Source organism: Penicillium daleae (assembly GCF_028827525.1).
Source record: "Penicillium daleae strain IBT 16125 chromosome Unknown utg000009l_segment0_segment0, whole genome shotgun sequence".
NCBI classification, from domain to species: Eukaryota; Fungi; Ascomycota; class Eurotiomycetes; order Eurotiales; family Aspergillaceae; genus Penicillium; species Penicillium daleae.
This window is the reverse complement of record NW_026623157.1, coordinates 4,264,045-4,285,667: the sequence shown is the minus strand read 5'-3', so window position 1 is coordinate 4,285,667 and position 21,623 is coordinate 4,264,045. Positions and strand designations below refer to the sequence as shown.

General features: G+C 50.0%; 11 protein-coding genes across 11 annotated transcripts; 6 read left to right on the top strand and 5 right to left on the bottom strand.

Annotated features, from left to right (window-relative positions):
- Positions 1-476: 476 nt before the first annotated feature.
- On the bottom strand, positions 477-1,925 carry N7458_012687 (uncharacterized protein; the record flags this gene model as incomplete). The annotated part of the gene is made up of 1 exon (XM_056916068.1): positions 477-1,925. One exon carries the CDS (start codon positions 1,923-1,925, stop codon positions 477-479), a length of 1,449 nt encoding a protein of 482 aa, XP_056760822.1.
- A 547-nt stretch (positions 1,926-2,472) lies between these two features.
- Positions 2,473-2,940, bottom strand: N7458_012686 (DUF3237 domain-containing protein; the record flags this gene model as incomplete). Its single annotated transcript, XM_056916067.1, has 1 exon — positions 2,473-2,940. One exon carries the CDS (start codon positions 2,938-2,940, stop codon positions 2,473-2,475), a length of 468 nt encoding a protein of 155 aa, XP_056760821.1.
- Positions 2,941-3,547: 607 nt separating this feature from the next.
- N7458_012685 (uncharacterized protein) lies at positions 3,548-4,018 on the bottom strand (the record flags this gene model as incomplete). Its single annotated transcript, XM_056916066.1, has 2 exons — positions 3,548-3,784; positions 3,842-4,018. Coding segments are annotated over 2 exons (414 nt in total), but the record flags the coding sequence as incomplete, so codon positions are not given.
- Positions 4,019-7,119: 3,101 nt separating this feature from the next.
- Positions 7,120-8,847, top strand: N7458_012684 (tannase; the record flags this gene model as incomplete). Its single annotated transcript, XM_056916065.1, has 1 exon — positions 7,120-8,847. The coding sequence occupies one exon, from the start codon at positions 7,120-7,122 to the stop codon at positions 8,845-8,847; it is 1,728 nt and encodes a 575-aa protein (XP_056760819.1).
- Positions 8,848-9,986: 1,139 nt separating this feature from the next.
- On the bottom strand, positions 9,987-10,357 carry N7458_012683 (uncharacterized protein; the record flags this gene model as incomplete). Its single annotated transcript, XM_056916064.1, is given in 2 exon segments — positions 9,987-10,244; positions 10,259-10,357. The coding sequence occupies 2 exon segments, from the start codon at positions 10,355-10,357 to the stop codon at positions 9,987-9,989; spliced, it is 357 nt and encodes a 118-aa protein (XP_056760818.1).
- A 321-nt stretch (positions 10,358-10,678) lies between these two features.
- Positions 10,679-11,712, top strand: N7458_012682 (uncharacterized protein; the record flags this gene model as incomplete). The annotated part of the gene is made up of 2 exons (XM_056916063.1): positions 10,679-10,864; positions 10,915-11,712. The coding sequence occupies 2 exons, from the start codon at positions 10,679-10,681 to the stop codon at positions 11,710-11,712; spliced, it is 984 nt and encodes a 327-aa protein (XP_056760817.1).
- A 713-nt stretch (positions 11,713-12,425) lies between these two features.
- Positions 12,426-13,270, top strand: N7458_012681 (uncharacterized protein; the record flags this gene model as incomplete). The annotated part of the gene is made up of 2 exons (XM_056916062.1): positions 12,426-12,711; positions 12,762-13,270. The coding sequence occupies 2 exons, from the start codon at positions 12,426-12,428 to the stop codon at positions 13,268-13,270; spliced, it is 795 nt and encodes a 264-aa protein (XP_056760816.1).
- A 286-nt stretch (positions 13,271-13,556) lies between these two features.
- Positions 13,557-14,655, top strand: N7458_012680 (zinc-binding alcohol dehydrogenase family protein; the record flags this gene model as incomplete). The annotated part of the gene is made up of 2 exons (XM_056916061.1): positions 13,557-13,896; positions 13,952-14,655. 2 exons carry the CDS (start codon positions 13,557-13,559, stop codon positions 14,653-14,655), a joined length of 1,044 nt encoding a protein of 347 aa, XP_056760815.1.
- An 860-nt stretch (positions 14,656-15,515) lies between these two features.
- Positions 15,516-17,059, top strand: N7458_012679 (purple acid phosphatase family protein; the record flags this gene model as incomplete). The annotated part of the gene is made up of 2 exons (XM_056916060.1): positions 15,516-15,651; positions 15,708-17,059. The coding sequence occupies 2 exons, from the start codon at positions 15,516-15,518 to the stop codon at positions 17,057-17,059; spliced, it is 1,488 nt and encodes a 495-aa protein (XP_056760814.1).
- A 337-nt stretch (positions 17,060-17,396) lies between these two features.
- N7458_012678 (uncharacterized protein) lies at positions 17,397-18,064 on the top strand (the record flags this gene model as incomplete). The annotated part of the gene is made up of 2 exons (XM_056916059.1): positions 17,397-17,571; positions 17,625-18,064. 2 exons carry the CDS (start codon positions 17,397-17,399, stop codon positions 18,062-18,064), a joined length of 615 nt encoding a protein of 204 aa, XP_056760813.1.
- A 1,584-nt stretch (positions 18,065-19,648) lies between these two features.
- Positions 19,649-20,674, bottom strand: N7458_012677 (zinc finger protein; the record flags this gene model as incomplete). The annotated part of the gene is made up of 1 exon (XM_056916058.1): positions 19,649-20,674. The coding sequence occupies one exon, from the start codon at positions 20,672-20,674 to the stop codon at positions 19,649-19,651; it is 1,026 nt and encodes a 341-aa protein (XP_056760812.1).
- Between the last annotated feature and the right edge of the window lie 949 nt (positions 20,675-21,623).

The window sequence follows — 21,623 nt, the reverse complement described above, 5'->3', positions numbered from 1 at the left end:
AGTGAGGGTCTTTGCGGGGTTGGGTCCCGCTTCCTGCTCCATTTGTAGGTGCGGCGCCAATGAGAGGAGTTGGTGTATTTAGCACGATCGCACGCGACATCTGGAAAGGTTTTGCAACAGTTTCTAAAATGGACGCACAGATGACAGCCTCTAGAGCTTATGCGACACGGGTCAACTTCGGCAGAGAGTGGAGGTTCTGCTGGACAAGCTTAATAAACAGGAAGAAAACCTGGAGAAGAAGAATGTGATTACATTTGATCTTCGGGATGTTACAAATGGTGAGAAATGGGCGGTCCTTCCTGCCCTTTCACGAGGGAGAGACCGTGACCGTGCATCGACTCTGAAGACTAGTTAGTTAGTTAGCTCCCGTAGCTACAGAATGGATCATCATCATCTCCCCTCCAAGTTCGCTATAGCCATCAATTGTTACTTTGGGAATAGATCTGAAACATGACTTCTAGTCTCCCTTCAATCTATCAACTACTCTCAGCGGTGTTTGTCGGTGCCGTCAAGGGCGCCGTTTCTGATCTTAATCGTGCTTCCTTCCGTTGCTCCAGTTTCTCCAAATCATCTCTCAACTTTTCAATTTCCTCATCCAACTCAGACGTCGTAGCAAGACGGTACTTCAAAGTCAAAATAGCGGCGGAGACGAGAAGTAGTCCAAAGGACACCAAGTACGACCACTGCCCAACCTGCTGGGGACTTTCTTGCGCGGGTCCATCGTTGTATATAGTCCACTCGGCCCATCCCACAAACGCAATGATGGTGAATGGACTGATGATCATGCTGAAAAGGAGACCGAAGAGAATCGCAAAGTCGGCTAAAACCCGCATAATAGCCCTGAGAAATACGACACTGAAGAATGGTCGCAGATGATTCAGCTGTGATATTCTGCAACGACTAGTGAGTGCCGCTTCTTTGTATTCCAATTTCTCCCCGGCTTTCGATCGGGCTGCTTTTAGCTCTTCCTTGAAACTGTTCCAAATGCTCTTTCTCTCTCTCCATATCACGACTATCTTGGCGGAAGGGATGCGGGACCGGTAGGGAAGAAATTTGAAGGTCAAATGGACCAAATTCAGTACAAGGCAAAGGATGATCAGGCTGTAGATATATCTTTTCGAATAGACAATTTTGTCCCATAATCGAGCAGGATGTGAAAGTTCTGAGTCTTTGCTCGCAACCCAAGACTGCAACGATTTCGGCTGGCGAAGGGCTTGGGTCGAGTTGAAACACGGATTGAAACAGATGTCTCCAAGCTGACTCCATCGAGTTATGTTTGAGAATGTCTCCCACACACTGTTATTCCAGGTTGATGTTCTCCATGATGACTGCCAGCCATCGCTGGACGTTTGGTCAAAAGGAGGGAGAGCGGGAAAGCAGAACATGTATTGTGTGGGAATGTTTGATTTGTTGGCTGCGTAGACCAAAGCACAAATCGAACCCGCAAGCATCAACATGTTCCAGAGATAGAATAAGACATTCCGGGCTCGTTGATGTGTCAAGACGCGTGACCAGCACTGCAGAGGTAAGAAGACAAGATACCCCGTCACGACGATAGCAAGGACCGCGTCGCCATCCAGCTCGATAGACCCGGGCTGGATCATGATTTGGTTGGTCTCCGTGATTAATTGGGGGAAGTCGTTCCATAAAGTCGTGTTATCGGAGACGAATGGAATAGTGACAGGTGCTGGACGTGGCCTTTTCTGTTGACTGGCTACCAGGATGAAGGCCTCGATGGCGGCCGTGCCTGCATAAGTGGCAGCAGCTCCTAGGAATACATCGGCGAGCCATCCTGTCCAGCGAGTCACACAGCTTGCAATCAGAAGAGCATAGAATAGATATCTCGGACAGGAATTATAGATGGTGCTGATTTCATAGAAACAAACCGCCTCTTGGGCAATGAATAAGGGTCCGCTGGAGTTCATGGGCAAGCGTGCCGCATTTGGACGGCTGCACAACCACGCGAAAGATCCTCACACGCTATTTGTGCTCGAACAGGGGTTGTCCCAAAGATTTATAAGAGAGAATATTTCTGGAGTCAGCTGTTCTTGTCGTTCATGTCAGTCTTTTTTTTTTTTTTTTTTCGAGTCTCTTGCTGCTGCCTTGAGTGGGGCCAACCAGAGGGAGGGTTCCAGTCCTGACGTCAAATACTTTCTTGCGGCGCTCGAAGAGTGTAGATGCCCAAAAGTTTAATTTACACCTCATGGATCTATCAACGTTGAATCCTATTGTCTATTCTCCTTCAGAAGTATGCATAACCCATGATTTTAAAGTACTATGAAGGTTGTTAAACAGCCTGGCTGTCAATCGGTCGAGCAGAGGTATATATCCCCCAGGAGAAGAACCCGCCTTATTGCAATTCACTATGCGGTCGGGCAGCTCTCGCGAGTTGGCAACCTTAGGGTCCTTCTGGTAACCAAGCAAGGTAACCTCTTCCAATTACCAACATGCAATCAAGTTCACGAACGATTTTCATTCAACAGAGTAAACATCAATCGTAACATGGTTTGGGCGAGTCGGACGATGAAGATCCCCAACAAACAACGTGCGATTCAACCATCCATGAGGACCATCCGCGACCTCAAATCGCGGATTCGTCCTTGCATACCATTCAGACTCTTCTTTGGATTCAGCAGAGTTATCACCGTCTGTGCTGGACTTCTTCTCAAACTTGCGGATCCATCCCTCATTGGTTACGCTGATCAACTCCCCACCTTCTGCCTGGATGGAGTATTTTGCAAAGACATGGCCAATGCCGTCTTCTCGCAGAGCGTTCCAGTCACCTCCGCCTGGAAGAATAGTCGCTTTGAGCTTCGGGCCTTCTGCAGTCCCGCCAGTGATGGGAATGAATCGTCGGTGACCACAGTGGGTGATGCCGAAGTCTTGTGGAGGGGAGAGGTCGACCTCGAGCGTGAAAGCGTATTCAAGAGTGGGAGCCATGTTATGAAACGAAGGGTACGAACCAGCAGGCAATATATCATGAAGGGAGATTTTGTAGGATGAAGATCCCACCACCTCGAAAATGAGGGGTTCGGGAGAGAAGAGGGCAGCCGAAGCTTGCTAGTGTCTCTTGATTCCGCTGTTATGGATCTGGAACCATACCCATTAAGGTAAGGAGCCAATTTGTGGATCGTTTGAAAAGATACTAGGACTTTCTTGCTTCGCATGCATAAATCTAAATACGCTGGCGCGTGAGTTCGGTCGTACTATTATGGCATTGACTGGACCTGTAAGAGTACCAGATTTCACCTCTTCGACGTGTGCCTAGTCCGAGCCAGGAAACTGACCGATATTTGGTATTTAATCTGTCCTCCGAGCCAACAGAAACCTACCCCAAAAAGCTATCTCAAAATTCTGTGTTCCAATCATCACTATTCGAAGATTGAACCCTCGGTAAGCTTTTTTTAGTGGCGTTGGTGAAGTGCAGCGTACTTCGGCAGTTGACTATATAAAAGCACCGGCATCAACAAGTCAACAACGAGTCCTGTCAAGGTACCGAGTGCTGATCTACATTCCCAAAGTCCGAAGAGCTCAGTTTGTATATTCTCTAGCTATTCCTACGCCAGTCAACGATTGGCAAGGATGAACTGGTGATTCTAAAGTAACCCCTTTCAGCGAGGTTGGCCTGAAAAATCTTGAACTTCTTTGTGCCCGCCTCGTATTGAAACAAGATATTAACCTCTAGATATGCTAGGCCTTTCGGCTTAGGAAGCCTGAAGTAACACCACACAAAGCAGATCACAATTACCCCAGCAAACACTAAAGCCGTCCTACCCCGCCAATTCTAGGCCGTCGGGTTGAGCATCTTTGCTGCCAAAATGTTGGTGATTATGACAGTAACGTTATACATTATACGGGCAATAACGACCGTTTTCACTCGAAGCTGAGTTAACGCAATCTCGGAGACTGGAGAGTCACAGACAGGGCCAATAGCGCAATTGAACGCAAAGGTTAGACAGACGATAAGACTTCCGAGGGTCCAGGACAGTGTATGGGAAGTGGGAAGGTATGATAACCCACTAGCAACCGCAAGTATGGAAATACAGACAGCTTGACCCCACAGGTACAGCGTACGCCTTCCAAATTATCGCCTTAAAAATCAAGTAAAGGTATTGCCGACAATAGCGACGCCGTACATGATTGTCCGGAGCTAGGCCGGCCTGTTCGTAGAAGTATGTCGCGTATCCGATCATAGGGCCACCGCACAAAGCTTGCGTTACCCAGACGCATATTGCGATTTCAGTTCGACGCAAGTTTGATCCTCTAAAACAGTCCCAGTAGGAGGTACCGTTGTTGCTGAGCTTCTCGACCTCGTTAGCGTGCAGCATCAAGGCTACAGTATTGTCCACGTTAAAACCAGATTGACCTTCGCGGGCAAGCCAGAGGAGCGTCTTTTTCGCTTCTTCTTGCTTGTAATGTCTAGTAGGCTACCAAGGAGACTCTGGCGCAAACAAGACACCACCCAGGATCAAAGATCCAAAATCCCACTGTAGACCAAACGGAATCCGATAAGACCATTTGGAATCCATTGTGAAAAGCTCAGATTATCCCAGAGCTAATAAGTTGGCCGATGAGCCAACACATATTTACGTTGCCCGTCAGATATACTCGTAGTCCAGTGGGCAGTACATCGCCGGCGTAGGTAGTACTCAGGGTTTGGAAAATGCCCCAGGGTAGACCACAAAGGATGGTTGACGCCAGCAAAGTTTGAATGTTGTGGGCAAAAAAGGACAACGAGGCGAACGCACAAAGCCAAAGGGCTTCGACCACTACCTTCTTAGAGCCAAATCTGTCCGTCAGAATACCATTGACACAAAGGCCTAGTATTTCGCTAGTGGCAGCGCCATTGGGAAGGGCAATCTGCTACGATGGTGAAACCTGGTAGCCGTTGCCCGGAATATATCGACCGTACGATTTCCAAAACCGACTCGGTGATAAGTCGTACGCGGCCGTACGAATACAACCTGTCCTCCTCGGAGGTAGTGGAGTATGACACCCTTGTTGACTCGATGAAGAAAGGAAAGACTCCCTACATGGTCCTCTCCAGGCTTCCATCCCATACCTGACCGAATTATACGATAACGGCGGTAAGATCATCCACTCCCACGGCGGCCAGGATGAGTCAATCTCCACTGGATCATCTGTGCATCACTACAACTCCGTGCACCAGGCCAGGTACCCCAGAAAGTCATACAACACTAGTACCAAAGCTTTGTAGGGCTGGTACCGGCTTTTCCAGGTTTCCGGAGCTACTCACTGTGCCCTTGACGATGCCCAGCCGGACGGACCTTTCCCCCAGACTAACTTTAAGGCCGTGTTCGCTCTGTCCATTTAGGCCGAGAAAGGCATTGTCCCTCATCCTTCGAACGCCACTCTTCTTCAAGTAGAGTATGAAGGTAACAGCGAATGCAGCGGGTGTTTAACATTACGCTATGTATTTTGGATACTTGCCTGTCTTTCGCCCCAATGACAAAGATGCAAGATTGGTACCCCTATAATAACAATGGATTTATCAAAGTCTGTCATTTGACGCAAGAAATCCTGAATTTTGACCATCCCACTACAATTAGTTTGGGAGAATCGGCAAGAAGCATCGGACGAAAGGAAACATAGCTTCCAAAAAAGTTGTTGGGAAATGACATTTTCAATTGTAACTTCAACTCTCTGCCGTAAATTGTGGGGAGAGAGCACGGAAGTTTCGGTCGGTTTCCACCCTCAATTTCTCCTTTTAAGCCTCAATGCCTTATATCTTCCACCAAAGGCTTATCTGTTCCCCGAGTTTCCCTTAAAGGGAGATTTAAGAGACTAGATCTCGGAGATAAAATTATAATTTTATGCGGGGAAGACCGAATCTCATGGCCAATGCACCAGACCTCCCTGGTAGTTCTGACTCCTCCCTCTCCGTTCCAGCCACTAAGCTCTCATGTAGCTAGTGGGCTTCATATTGATTTACCGCAAGTTTCCTGATAATTCTTTAGCCGACTGTATATAGCGGAAATCAAAGCATCTGAACTCATTTTCCAACGGAACAATGGACCCAACAATAGATAGTGGCCTGTAACGTCCACGTTCCTCATTACCGGCGCCCGTCAAACATGTAATTTGTTACACCCTTTACTAACCACGAGCAGCTCCTATCTAGCGGGTATGTTGGCTGCTAGGTCTGTTGCTGTGGCTGACGCTGTATTATCCTTAGAAGAGGTGTGCCTTGTTGCACATGTTCAAGTCCTCTTCCTGGAGGATTTCCTGCTCGGAGTGATAATTCAAAATTCCAGCTTAATTGCTGCTGTCTACAACTATTACGAGACTGCCTCGCCCGTTCCCCCCTGATACCATTATAAACCTTCACAACATCACAGTTGTAAATACACAAGAATAGGCGATCGGCAGGAGCGAAGGTGGCTTTGAAGGCTTTCCGGCTTCATTATTATTTATGTACGACGCGTAATCCATGTCCGGCAATAATCCCAGGAAGACCCACAAACCTCAACCCACAGCCCCACAAAATTCATTTGGATCTTTCCCCGTGGGGAAGAGGGCCGAGGCCGAGGCCCTCTCATCGATGCAATTGGCTGAAGGCGGATCATTTATTTCCAAGTACAAGGACCAACAGTCCGGATGGTTCTGTTTTCACAGTCTCAAGCACGAACTTCAATTCTTACGATAAAATGTGCAAAGCTGAGCAGTAATCGGCCATCTTGTACTACGAAATGAGAGATCTCGCTCAGGCAAAGTATCCACAATCGGCTCCGTCAGAAGGGTTGACCATATTCATAGCTGGTTGCAGATGGGAAAAGATTTACCCAAATGAACGACCTATAGCGCCACCATCTCGAAACGGTTAGCCTACAGGGGAATTTAGAGACGTAATCGTAGAAGATCTGAACGCTTGAAAGCATAATTGCCAACCATTGTACAGGGTATGATGAAGCTCAGGTGATTGCAGCATTGAATGATCAACACGGAGTTCTCGAGCGAGGCCTGGAGGTAGAAATTTAGCTATAAATACTGAGAATATCTCCCCTTCGAAGCAATTCCTCAACACAAAGGGTCAGCCACAACTATCTTCTCTTAACTCCCTTTCGCTTCCATTTCTCCCTCATCGCTAAGCCCTTGAGGATGGTACCCTCAGCTTGGACATTATGCGTTGCAGCTTTGGCAGTCACTGTGCATGCTGCTACTCTTGATGATGTCTGTACATCTGCCTACGTGAAGGCTGCCCTTCCCCTGGATGTTCTCACTGGAATTACTATCGACTCGAGCTCCGTCGTCGTGAGCACCACAAAGAACTATTCCTCGGCTGCTGGCGACTTTTTCGAGTCCGCTACTTTCGACTTCTGCGCCGTCCAGCTTGCCTATTCGCACAATGGCTTGGATGATGACCAGGTTCTGCTGATGTTCTGGCTCCCAGCGCCAGATAAGTTCGAGAACCGTTATCTTTCCACTGGTGGTGGTGGTATGGCCATTAACAGCGGCAATAGCTCCTTGCCTGGGGGGGTCATGTACGGAGCAGTTGCTGGTGCTACAGATGGAGGATTTGGAAGCTTTGAATTGGACGAGGATGACGCTTTCCTATCGGCCAATGGAACTATCGATTACGAGGCTCTGTACATGTTTGGGTACAAGGCTCACCACGAAATGTCTGTCATCGGAAAACAGTTCACTCGAAACTTCTTTGCCATGGCAGAGAGCGAGAAGCTTTTCGCTTACTACCAGGCCTGCTCGGAAGGTGGCCGTGAAGGATGGAGTCAGATACAACGATACGATGACTGGGATGGTGCCGTTGTCGGGGCTCCTGCCTTCCGGTATGCGCATCAACAGGTTCAGCACCTCTGGTCTGACATGGCAATGAAGAATCTTGATTACTACCCTCCCCCCTGCGAGTTGGAGAAAATTCTCAATTTGACCATTGCTGCGTGTGATCCATTGGACGGCATAACCGATGGCGTTGTTTCCCGAACGGATCTCTGCAAGCTACACTACAATCTCGATAAGGCCATTGGGGAGTCCTACTACTGTGCTGCTCAAGCTAGCTCTGGATTTTCCGCCGCCACGCCAGCCCAGAGTGGAAAGGTCACAGCCAAAGCCGTGGAACTTGCAAAAGCAATTATAAACGGTATGAAGGACAGCCAAGGGCAGCAAGTTTATCTTTCATATCAGCCATCCGCAACTTGGTCCGATGCTGGAACAACCTATAACTCGGAAACAGACTCCTGGGAGTTGAGTGTTAGTGGAATTGGTGCGGATTGGGTGGATCGTTATCTGGATTTAATTGATAGCGAGTCACTGTCGCTGGACGGTGTCACCGAAGATACCCTCAAGGCATGGATCTACGAGGGATGGCAGCGATATGACAGTGTTCTCCAAACAACCTGGCCGGATCTTTCGGTCTACCACGGCGCAGGAGGAAAAATTCTCCATGTACACGGAGAATCTGATTTCAGTATTCCTGCCGCATCATCCGTGCGTTATTGGGAATCTGTTCGCAGTGTGATGTATCCCGACCTCTCCTATACTGCCGCTGCTGCGGAACTCAACAAGTGGTATCGCCTGTATTTGGTCCCCGGAGCTGGCCACTGCGGGCCTAGCACTGATCAGACAAATGGGCCCTTCCCCCAAACCACACTTCAGGTCCTTATTGACTGGGTTGAGAAAGGTATTGCGCCGACTACTCTCCCTGCCACTGTCCTACAGGGCTCGGAGGAGGGTAAGAAGTGGGAGCTCTGCGCATGGCCACTTCGTCCTTTGTGGACAAAGAACGGCGCCAACTTTGAATGCGTATACGATCAAGCTTCTATTGACACTTGGCACTGGGATTTGAATGCGTGGGACATGCCTGTATATTAAGAACGGATGCCTGAGATATGTCAAATAGAGTCATTTGAATCATGCAATGACTCGTAGGGTACTCCAGAGTTAGTGATAGACAGACAGTCAGTTCACAATGAATGTTCGGCTATATCGCGAAGAGATCAAACCAAAATCTCTCCATCCGTCAAGATATGTGATATGCTTCATACTATGAAGAGCTCTCGGCTGTAAGGGAATCCACGCACCAGTCTTTTTCCAAAAACTCATTTCTCCCAGTTCCATTCATCTTCAAATTTGTTGCAGAGACCACTCATATTAGGGGGCATCTTCCGAATTTTCCACCTCGATCGACTTCCCTCCATGAATCACTCATCCGAACCCAGGTTGCTGCATAGATGACGCTGTCTGTAAAGGAACCCCTGAAAGGCCAGGCCCAACCGTTGCCAGCTGCGTGGAGTCAGAGGCGCATTGCAACGCAAGTCAACTCTCATATAGCCATTGCCGCCCCAGTTCAACTGACCTTTGTTTCTTTTATGGCCCAGCGGTCAGCATGATCCAAAGGGCAGACTGTTATCTCTCAGCTGTGATAGCCAGTGCCGACTAGTCCATGAAGTTCGTCATCCTCCGGGTATGTCTCAACCCTACTGGTGGCCAGGAGTGTCCCGTCTTTGACCATCTCAATCGTAGGCATTGACGAGGTCTCCATCACCACTCGTCATGTATGTGTACCAGAAGAGTATTGCTGGTTCTGTATTAGCTTCACCGTTGGGAAGAACGCACCGGAAGAAGGTTTGAGCCGATTGAATGTCACATTGTCTGCTATCAGACCACATTATTCTCGTCCTGATCAACCACGCTCCTGGTATGTTGTCATCATGCAAAGAGGTAGAGATAGTCATGAGGTGTGAATTTCGAATCATCTGTTCGTCACGCTCGTCATGGACCTCGGTTGTAGTATTGTGGAATCGACAACAGGAGTCAGTGGAATCGATTTGTCTGGGCTCCAAGCGTGGATATAGAAGTCCAAATCCTTAACAGCGTACTATCAATATCTTGTCCGAGTTGGCCTGTCAGTCTGGTTGATACTCAAGGATATGAGACTCGAAGGCTGGGGTAGAGCTGGTCACTCATTCATTTGCCATTCAAGACGTCGGTGTGGACTCTGAGTGTGGACTCTAAGGGTGTATCATAGACACATGAAGCACAGTGTTTGCCAGAAGAGTGCGCAGACACGCGCAGATGTCCCAAAATGGCAAGTCTCCAGGACGAGGCGAGAGAAGCTTCAACCTCTGGACTTCCCTCCCACGCAAACGAATTTCTTCCACCTCCCCAACTCGCTTCTCTTCTTTCCTCTTGACACCCACTTTCTCATCCCCAACCTGCTCGTCGTCTTTCTTCTCATCAGTCACTTTTTCGTCCCTAACTTTCTCTTGCTCTTGACACTCACCTTCTCACCACAAATCATCTCCTCTTCTTTCCTCTCGACACCAACCAACTCATCTCCAGCATCTCCAGCCTGCTCACCCCCTTTCCTCTCAACAGTCATTGCTTTGTCCCCATTTTTCTTCTTTTCTTCGCTCTTGACACTTACCGTTTCACCACAAAACCTCTGCTCTCTATTCCTCTCAACTCGAACCTGCTCATTCTAGACCTGCTCGTCCTCTTTCCTCTCACCAGTCACTTTTTCATCCCCATTTTTCTCCTCTTCTTTGCTCTTGATACTCACTTGCTCACCACAAACCCTCTCCTCTTCATTCCTGTCAACACCAGTCTGCTCAATCCCAACTCTCACCCACCCGCAAACCCACCACCAGTCTTCTTGATGAAGGTCGCTCGCATCTCCGAATGGGGCGCAAGTCCTACCATCATGAAGGGAGTCATCAGACCTCCCAGCTCAGGCAAGGTGCAAGTCAAAGTCCTCGCCATCGGCATCACCCAGCAAGTCTTCAACCGCATCGCTGAGGGTCACCCCACCACCAGCTCCGAAAAACTCCCCTTCGACCCCACTGTGGACGGCGTGGTCCAGGACGAAACCACTGGCAACATCTACTACGTGCCCCCCGCGGATGCCGTTTCCTCGCTGAACGTATCAACGTCCCCAAGACACACCTGTTCCAGATCCCCCGTACCTTCGACCCGATCAAGGTCGCCGCTCTCTCTGGCCCCTGGCTACTCAGCTGGGGAATGCTCCTCACCTGCGCCAAACGCAAGGTACTCATTATCGGCGCGACGACTTGCGGCGGCCGTGCCGCAGCACAAGTTGCCCGCTGGGTCGGCGCCGCAGAGATCATCGGTGTCTCGGACGACGAAGCTGCCCTCGCCACAGTCCGCGAGCTCACCAACCGCGTTGACTTGAGCAAGCCCGAACAATTCACTGATATCAAGGGCGTCAACTACGTGCTCGACTTCATCGGCGGCAAAGCTGGCAGCAAAGTCATCGGCCAGATCAATAACGGACGGCTGCTTTGCGAGCTCTTTTACATGCCGGCCTGGGGCCCACGCGCTGGCGAGCCCTTCGTGATGGACGCAACCATGATCATCGCGAAAAGAATCAGAATCGTCGACCCAGCGCTCACTATGTGGCGTCTGATTACTCCTGAAAACCGGGAGAAGCTGCGCTTCGGGCTTCACCTGCTGGCGATGCTGCGGGACATGCCGTACGAGGTCGTTGCCAAGCCTCTGTCGGAGATTGAGAGTGTCTGGGATGAGGAGGATTTCAAGACTGGAAAGAAGATGCTCGTCCTGGTCCCCTCGAAGAAGATTGAGGTGGAGGAGAAACCTGCCAGCTCGCGGGTTGGTGGCCTTTTCGCCGTTGGCTGTGCTGCGCCGCCAGTTCAGCCATTCACCCAAGTCACTGGAATGTCGTGGATTCCACCGGCTATTGCAGCGAATAGACTGTGATGAGGGATAGAAGGGGTGCATTAGAGGAAGATTGTCGTTTTGGTTTGTTTAAATTTGGAGGAGATAACATCCGGTTGGACAAATTCCCATGGTAAACAGAGAATTTTTGGGGGACTCTGGATGTACACTAATGAGATCGATGAACATGTACTCCAACAATGAAACTTTTGAACATTCTAAATCGAATCCGCTGTAATCTAATAGATAATTGCCAGGAAATAGAGATTTAGGTCACAAGTAACCGAGAGTAAGTTGACTGTCAAATGGTCTGTTAGAACACCAACGCAAGACTGCGCAGAGACTTGCCAGGATGACGCTGATCGTGATGGTAGACTCTTCAATGAGCGCTGCGTTCCAGGCCCCAAAAATCCTGTCAATATGTGTCTCAACTAGCCCAATCCAACCAAACATGATCCTGACGTCGACTCCGTGAGAAGAGACGCTTTATGCCCGATGCTCAAAACCCGACGGAGTTGATCGACACTATCTCCGGGGGGAACGGGTTATCTCCGGTTCGCGTCTTGGCGGCCCCCGAAGCTTATACTTTACCTCATCGTGGTGCAAATACCGATAGATCCGCGGACAGACGTGTTGAAGACCGTAGCAGTTGATCATGTGAATATAAAATGGGAGTATAAGTACCCTTGAGCATAGAGATTAGTTCAATTCCAAACAGCTCATCACAAAAAGTACCCAAAATAAGATATTCTATCATGGCATCTCGCAAGATCGTCTTGATCACTGGTGGAAACAGTGGCCTTGGCTACGAGGCTGTGAAGGCGTTCATCGAATCTGAAAGACCTTACCATGTCATCATGAGTAGTCGGTCACTGGAAAAGGGCAAGGCGGCTAGTGACAAGCTCCGACAAGAATGTCCCAACGCAACCAACACCCTTGATCTAATTCAACTCGATCTCGCGAGTGACGAGTCGATCGATCAGGCCTTTGGGCAGGTCCAATCCGAGGTGGGATACATCGATACACTTATTAACAATGCCGGTACGTTCACTTTAATCGGCTCTAGGATGACCTTCTGATAGCCACCGTAGGAGCCACGTTTGACATCGAATACATTCGCGGCAAGACATCGCTCCGTGAATGCTTCACAAAATCTTATAATGTCAACGTGGCCGGCACGCACGTCTTGACTGCAACATTCATGCCGCTGCTGCTCAAGTCCTCGGACCCGCGCTTGATTTTCGTGACGGGGTTGTCGCACATCAACCAAGCTGGGGAGAAGTACTTCCCCACTCCGCCCCTGCCGGCTGGATGGCCGAAGAAACTCGATTTTGAAACGATCGGATACCGGTGCAGCAAGACGGCGCTGAACATGTTGATGCTGGACTGGAATCATAAGCTCCAAGCGGATGGGGTTAAGGTCTGGTGTGTGGGACCGGGTATGCTGGTGACCAATCTGGGTGGTGTGCCGGAACTAGCGGTCCAGATGGGTGCTAAACATCCGAGTATTGGGGGTCAGTTGTTGAAGAAGGTGGTTGAGGGGGAGCGGGACGACTCGGTCGGCAAGATTGTTGTGGCGGCGGGGGTGAACCCATGGTGATGGTCTTTGAGGTGGTTGAGAGAAGTACCGGAGGACTCTCCGTAGCTATACGTCACTGCGCGTGGAAGATAAACACGGGATGTTCGGGATGATTTTGGGCGAACCAAGCTTGTGCTGGGTGAGACGCTGCACAACTCCAATAGTAATTTGTCTGACGAAGGCTGTTACAAATCAAGGATGTTTGCCCCACAAACTCTATCGAGGGGTTGATGAAGAATATAACGAATCCCAAGAGTAAACAGAACGAAAACAAATGCATCAAACATAATCATCTCACTCACACAACATGAAAGAAGCCTTCGTTGACAAGACCGGCACGGTCGCGATCCGAGATGCCGAGGTCCCCGTTCCTCAGCCGGGCCAAGTGCTTATTCGCGTGGTGGTTTCTGGGACCAACCCAAAGGACTGGAAAATGCCCCGCTGGCGTGCCGATGCGCCTCCATTCCACCAAGGTGATGATATTGCGGGCTACGTGGAGTCCGTGGGCGAGGGGGTAGTTGGGTTCAGAAAGGGGGACAAGGTTGCTGCGTTCCATGAGATGATGTCGCCGCATGGGAGTTATGGAGAGTATGCGATCGCATGGGAGCACACGACTTTCCATTTAACCTCGAAAACAAGCTTTGAAGGTGAGAACTATGATTCCAACATCCCCGGAGTTTGACCCGCTGACACACAAACTAGAGGCCGCTACTATCCCTCTTGCTGCGATGACCGCGGCGCTGGGTCTCTTTCAAAGGTTGAGCCTGCCACTACCGTGGAATCCGACCAGCGAGCCTTTGCCTTTGGTGATATACGGGGGAGCCACCGCAGTGGGAGCGTTTGCGATCAAGTTCGCGACCTTGTCCAACATTCACCCATTGATCGTGGTAGCCGGCAAGGGAGCCTCGTTCGTTGAGGACCTCATCGACCGATCCAAGGGCGACACCATCATCGACTATCGCGAAGGCGACGAAGCAGTACGAGCAAAGATCAAGACCGCAGCTGGCAGCAAGCCCATTCACCACGCCTACGATGCAGTCTCCGAGCATGGTAGCTATCTGAACCTCAGCGCCGCTCTCACTGCACCGGCCACCATCACCACCGTCTTCCGCACGAAAGACGGTGATGAGATCCCCGACGGCATCAAGATTGCCAGGACCATGGTTGGATCAGTACACATGGATCCCGCACCAGGCAAGACCATCGAAGACCGCGAATTCGGCGCTGCATTCTTCCCATTCATCGGGCGCGGGTTAGCTCAGGGATGGTTCTCGGGACACCCATATGAAGTGCGCCCGGGTGGATTAAACGGACTCGAGGGGGCACTGCGAGACCTGGAAGCGGGCAAGGCGTCGGCGGTGAAATATGTGGTGCGCATCGCGGAGACCGACGGAGTATCGCAGTAAAGCCCTGGTGATTGGTAGCTAGTTCTTCATGTCAGTTGTCAATGCATGCCTAGTGCTCCGGATATTTTTAACGGTGTCCTCCGAAGTCTCGTTCGCGAAGATCCCGTGGTAGCACTGTCGAGCGATCAGTGGGTAGCCGTTGGCCCTAGTCTCCAGCCGAGGGATTTCGAGATGGAGTTCTAAATTGCTTCTGAGGGAGTGGAATATGCTGAGCCACGGAAAAACTGAAATACACACCGGGGTCAGCCGCCATCGTCGTCAACATTATCGGCGATCTAACCGAGTTGGAGTGCACATGCAGTAGTAGTGATAGAAGGGCAAAAGAAAATGGATTCGATGGAGACCAAGTCCAAACAAAAAGTCACGGGCCAAGCAACCACAGCTGCGACTCCACCCACGTGCCAGGAACAGTCTCAGGCCCAACCGGGGGCCACGCAACCTCCGACGTCCGAAAGTCTATCACCAATCCAGTTTAGAATCAGGTTAAGCGACACTCCATTTGGGCGTCGTGGACGGATGGGGAGGGTGACTTCGGGGAAAGACTGGGTCTGATGGCCTGCGGTACCTGATCGTCCATTCCTCTTCTGGTATACATCTCCTCGATCCAGTCTTGCAGGATGCACGCCACGTTGTCGATCACCACGAAAGATGGCAGTCGTTGCGAACGGCGTGGGTATCCCATTCAGCATGATTGGCTTTGGATGATTTACGCTCGCACGCGGGTGAACGATCACACTCAGGATGGCCTGTCAAATTGCTGGGAATGGTCACCTATATAACCCGACATACCCGCTCATGATGGGGTTCCGACAAGACAGACATACCATCGACAATCTCTCGACTGTTGACAACTGTCCAGCATGGTTGGCTCGGCATCTTTTGTCAAGGCTCTGCCCTTGTTGGCGGTCGCTGCTGTCGCTAGCGTGAACTATCCCACTCTTCCTAGTGACCTGACCACTCCTTTCCAGCAGCGTCTCGCTGTCTATGGGCCGAATGGTAAGACGAACAATGATTCCCAATGATGGATGCTCAAGCTAATGCCGTTATGACAGCTGTCTCCGTGGGTTGGAACACGTATGAGCAGCTCAGCCAGAGCTGTGTGGCCTATGGTACCTCTGCCGATAGCCTGACCTCGCAGGCCTGCTCGACTACTTCCAGCACCTACTCGACCTCCCGAACATGGTCGAACTATGCAGTGTTGACCGGCTTGACTCCTGCCACGACCTACTACTACAAGATTGTGTCCGGCAACTCCAGCGTGGATTACTTCCTGAGCCCCCGTATTCCCGGCGACAAGACCGCATTCAGTATGGACGTGGTTATCGACATGGGCGTCTACGGCAAGGATGGCTATACTGTCTCTAAGAGAGATAGTCCACCAGTGATTGAGCCGGAGCTGAACCACACCACCATCGGAGCTCTTGCACGGACCATCGATGACTACGAGATTGTCATCCACCCCGGTGACTTTGCCTACGCCGACGACTGGTATCTCAAGTTCTCCAACATTTTCGACGGAAAGGAGGCCTACCAGGCCATCCTCGAGCAGTTCTACGACCAACTTGCCCCCATTGCCGGTCGCAAGTTGTACATGGCCAGCCCCGGAAACCACGAGGCTGACTGCTCAGAGATCCCCTACCTGCTCGACCTGTGCCCGGAAGGCCAGAAGAACTTCACCGACTTCATGCACCGATTCGAGAACACTATGCCAAAGCCGTTCGCCTCCTCCTCTTCCAACACCACGGCCCAGTCTCTCGCCGCACAGGCCCGCAGTCTCGCCAACCCACCCTTTTGGTACTCCTTCGAGTACGGCATGGCCCACATCGTCATGATCAACACCGAGACTGACTTCCCCAACGCACCCGATGGAACCGACGGCTCGGCCAAGTTGAACAGCGGACCCTTTGGCAAGACCAACCAGCAAACCGACTTCCTCAAGGCGGACCTGGCCAGCGTTGACCGCAGCGTTACTCCCTGGGTCATCGTGGCCGGCCACCGCCCCTGGTACAGCACCGGCACGGGCAACGACTGCACCGAGTGCCAAGCCGCATTCGAGGACATCTTCTACCAGTACGGCGTGGATCTGGGTGTCTTCGGCCACGTGCACAACTCGCAGCGCTTTGCGCCGGTGTACAACGGCACCGCGGACGCCAACGGAATGAACGACCCCAAGGCCCCGATGTATATCGTTGCCGGTGGTGCCGGTAACATCGAGGGTCCGGATGCTCCAGGCGTCGAGCCTTCCTACACCGAGTTTGCCTACGGGTCTGGCTACAGCTACGCCACTGTTCGGTTCGTGGATGAGCAGCATCTCCAGGTTGACTTTTACCAGTCCTCCAATGGCACCCTGCTGGACTCTAGCACTCTGTACAAGAGCCACGCCGCCCAGTTTGTCCAGCAGTAGACCGGGTCTTGGCATGGCCTGGTATGGAAAGTAATGACGATCACTAAAGTGTTATATAATAATTTTGCTTGACCAGGTTTTGGTAATGTACATAAATGTATCCAGCTGAGAACCATCCTACCAAAATCCATCAATGAAAACTTTTTCACGCTATATCAGAAAGTTCAATCGGCCGGTCGTGACGACAGGCCCTGACCGCGCGGAGTACAGTAGCAAGTAGATCGGAATCGCCCCACATCACACCCCGATCTGGAAAAGGCCCCCTTTCGAAATGCACACGATTGGAACCGATACCACGGTGGCGCGGTCATCCTAATCATCGCTAAATCACAAACAAATGAAACTCCGCAGATCTGCCAAGCTCAACACAAGCGAGGATGACCGTGTCCCTGGCAAACTTAAACCGTTTCCTGGGACGGCAGAACGTCGGCAGCGCCGCAGCGCCGGTTTTTCAGCTTCTTGGACACAACAACACAACAACTCAAGTATACGATCACCTTTCCACCGAATCAGTCAGTCAACTTTGCATAAAACAAAACACTGCTAGTTGATGTCCATATCTCAGCGATGGCTTCTCTCGAGAGATCAAACACAAAACACCCCTCGAACACAGAGCCAAAACACCTCTCACGCCAACCTAAGCTATACTTCCTCGTCAACCCCCCACGCACTTTCAAAACAGGCCAACACTTCAGCGTAACGATAGGCCTGCCCCATCCTCACCAACAAAATCCATCACTACCCAAGACCCAAGACTATTCCGAAGCCGTCCACCTCTCCTTGCGACTCGCCGTGAACAACGCCGCCGCAAACCTGCTCAGCGGGAACTTGACATCGACTATTACCTGTGTAAACGGCCACGCGCCTTCTTCGGTTACGTTTGAGGGGATATGCGTTGTGAGGGCGGGACTCTTTCGATTGAGGGCTTTGCTGGGGGTTGATGAGGGTGGTGGTGTTAAGGTTGTGGATGCGGTGGATTCGGGTGTTTTTGAGGTTTTGGGGTGAGATCGGTATTATTCGGATAGTCAGGTTTGTCTGGTGAGAAGGGACTATTTCGGTTATTTTTGTTTGGCTGTAGGGAGGTTCTGATATTTTATTGCCTAGACTCTAGAGTCTCGAACACTTGGGCGCTTGAAGGCACCGATAGGAAGAGAGGACGCGCCGATCCTGTAGCTTGAAGAGGGGCTGCTTCTGAGCACTCAGTGAACAAGTCTTTATCTCTTTCTCTGTTAGTATATTCATGCCAGAGATTATCGGGAATGCTCCACAGAAACCGATACGTTCTATGTATCCATGTTAAGGGGTTTCTTTATTTCGTTTATTGATTGCAGAAAGCTCTATATCAACGACGATCAGCTGCCCCAATCTCTCCCATGAGAGAATCTCCCTACCGTCTTGTAGACCTTCCATAGCCTCTTTCAACCGCACAATCTCAACCCTCAAACCCTGTGTCGCCTGATCACATAGCTGTATATCCTCTTTCAAGCCCGCAATTGTGTCGCCGCATTGCGAGCAATTCAATACCTGTGCAGTGATCCTTGAGGCGAGCACACTTGCTCCCAACGCTAACCTGGGTGGCTGCCCATTGGGCTCAATAATTTTGACTGCCCATCCAATATTAGCATGACTCGACATTTGCGATCGCAATAGTATCCATGTCTCTTACCTGTAGTAGGAGTTACCTGCAATGTTCCATTCGAATTCGAGACGGTCGTCGACACAATATGAACGCGGCATAATCGCCCTGTTCCCAGCTGCTGGTCCTCAAACCCCACGTCGGAGACTTTTCATATTGTTGACATGTATTCTGGAAAGATCCCTCAATTTTTCAAGCAAGGTATAAAGCCGAACACCGAATACAGCAGATCACTATGTATGAGCCAAACATGGGGAAACGAGTCCCGCATAGGGCAGCGACCAAAGCCTTAAAGTACTCCAACAGTACTCTGCTATAGCAGCAATTCAATGTCCACACAAATTCTAGCTTCTGAAGTATCTCGCTCATATACCCATTAAAATGTTTGAATGAGAAAGGCGCACTGCGAGCCAAACCCGATGAGCCACCAACCTCGAGAAGGAACTGTGGGGATTCCCCATTATAAGGGATGAATCAAGTGGGGAATGCATGGTGCATTGCCTCGCTACCTGGGGGCAGATGTGGGTTACATATCCCTTTTGCTGAGCCCGAGGAAATTCGTTGATTGAACCTGATGTCGGTTTAGGATCCAGAGTTGTCATATTTCGCTTAGCAGGCGTTAAGGATGGCACTGAGCCTGTGGTGTCTGAACTGTACTTGCTTGGGGTGCTGGATTCTGAGAGAAGATTATGTGTTAAGTAACATTAAATTCTTTCACCCCAGAATGAGATTGTTATTAGTTTTGTTATGTTTCAGATTAAACGAACGAATCATGATCCGTTTTTACTTTAGGGATCACAGACTATCCTCTTGACATTTGGCTTTTTTTAACCCCCGCCTGAGTCCAGAGAAAGAATAATCATACAGCAATCATATCACTTTAGTACAAACATCTACTCACGGTACAGTACAGTAAGCTACCTAACCTACCACATAGCAAATCCTCCTCAAAACTAGTAAGCATTTCCGTATCGCGCTTGAGCTTGATCCTCCACCATATCGATGAAAAGCTTCGATAAACCTCGCAATTTCGAGACCTCAGCCCGGTCATAAAGTCCCATAGCTACCTCACTTGTCTCGAGGTATTCGACTTTAAAGGCGGCCCAAGGAATGGGATTCATAATTGGTCTTGGATAGTATGGGTCATTCCGCCAAAATGCAGTCACAGCTCGTTTAACGCCCGCTTCATCAACAGACATATCTCGGCAGCAATCAAAATCCAATAGCCATACACTATGCTCACCCAGGATATTTGAAATAATATCGACTTTCCGTCTGTGGTTGCAGTTGGGAGGAGCGAGAACAAACTCGATATCATTCCCATCGATCTTTCCGACCCAATGCATGATCGCGAGGGTTCTGGCCATGATCCGTGAATATTGTTGTCTATCTTCGAGCGAGATATGCAGATCATCCATCTGGTCGACATGAAGGGGGAAATTCCACAACGAGAACCCTCGCAATGGAGCTGGGGTGCAAGACTCTCTCCACACACGCCGTCGGCCTAAATATGGCCTAATAAGGCAATCCTGGTTTGTCTCACTGCTCAAGATGTCCTCAGCCACTTGAGAAGGGCAGTACGTTTGAACAAGCAGTCGCCTTGTTTGTTCCGGGACTGTTGGAATACGCTGAGACTGCAAAATATTGCATGAGGTATATTCCGAGGGGAATTCTTGTAGATTAAACACCCACCAATCCTCATCCTTTGATGTAATGAAACGTTCGCAGTGCGGAACCTGGATTTGGGGATCCGTCGTGTGAGAGAATGCGTTCAGTCTGCTAAATTCCTGGATACTCTGAATTACCCGTCGATGCATGTCATAATCATTTTGGAGTGATCTGAAAGGACCGCCGTCTTCTCTCTTGTAGGCGGATCCTCCATCCGGTGCAGCCCATACAGTGCCACAGAAACCCGCACCGATCATTTGAAGCATCGGAGTGGTATCTTCAGAGTGATCTGCTTCGTTTTGAAGTTGCATGTTTGAGTAGTTTGTAGTAGTGTTGATCGCTAGATGTGTTGGGGAGACTACTGAGGAGAATAAGGCTTGTTTTGGTGATCGAACCAAACCTTGACTGTTTCCGCGGCCCGAAACGGAACCGACGTCAGTTTACTTGTCACTTTTTGGACACTGCTTAGCTTCTCTGGGATATACTTCCTGTAGTACTGCATAACTGCCATCGTATTTGACCCATCGAGTCGTTCAAGTTTTCTGCATTGGTAGATGACTTAAAATGGCGAGAAAAAGTGTGGAAATAGAAGCAGAAAAGAGAAGAGCATTCTCCATCTCATCATGCCCGGGCGCAATTTCCTGGCTTCTCCGTTTACCTCAAGCTAAAAAACGCCGCTAAACTTTGAGAGGAAAATCTGCTCGTATTCAGAGGCGAGAATCCTAGCTTTGCTCATACCGACGCAGCAGTCGCATATCTTTTTGTAGCACGCGCAGAAATCGAAAAAATAACCCGAGAGGTGTTATAACCCATTTCCAATTCCTGCCAATAATCGTCCACTTCAATAGTCTAGTGGCTTAAGAAATCAGCTTCGGCCGAGATTCTCACTAGACGGGCCCCTTCCAGGAAGAGGCCTCCTGAGGTGGAGGGTTTCTCTTTTTGGCCGTCAGGATATAGGGACTACTCATACCTCAGAACCTTTGATATTTTAGATATATTTCTGATATGAAATTAATCCACAGGCTTCGGAGAATGTTATAGTCTCTTGCAAAAGACCTTTTCAATTTGTTAATGGCTGTGGAAGTGGGATATTCGTTAGGCGTGACCATCGGGGAGTGTCGCGAAATGTTTGTATGGTGACACAGAAGTCGGGAGTTTAATTCATGGAAGTGGAACGGGTTTTCCGTTTGGGACAGTTGGTATGAGGCTCTGTGTATAAGCATGAGTCTCAAGATATAGTTAGGGAAAATGGCTTTATAG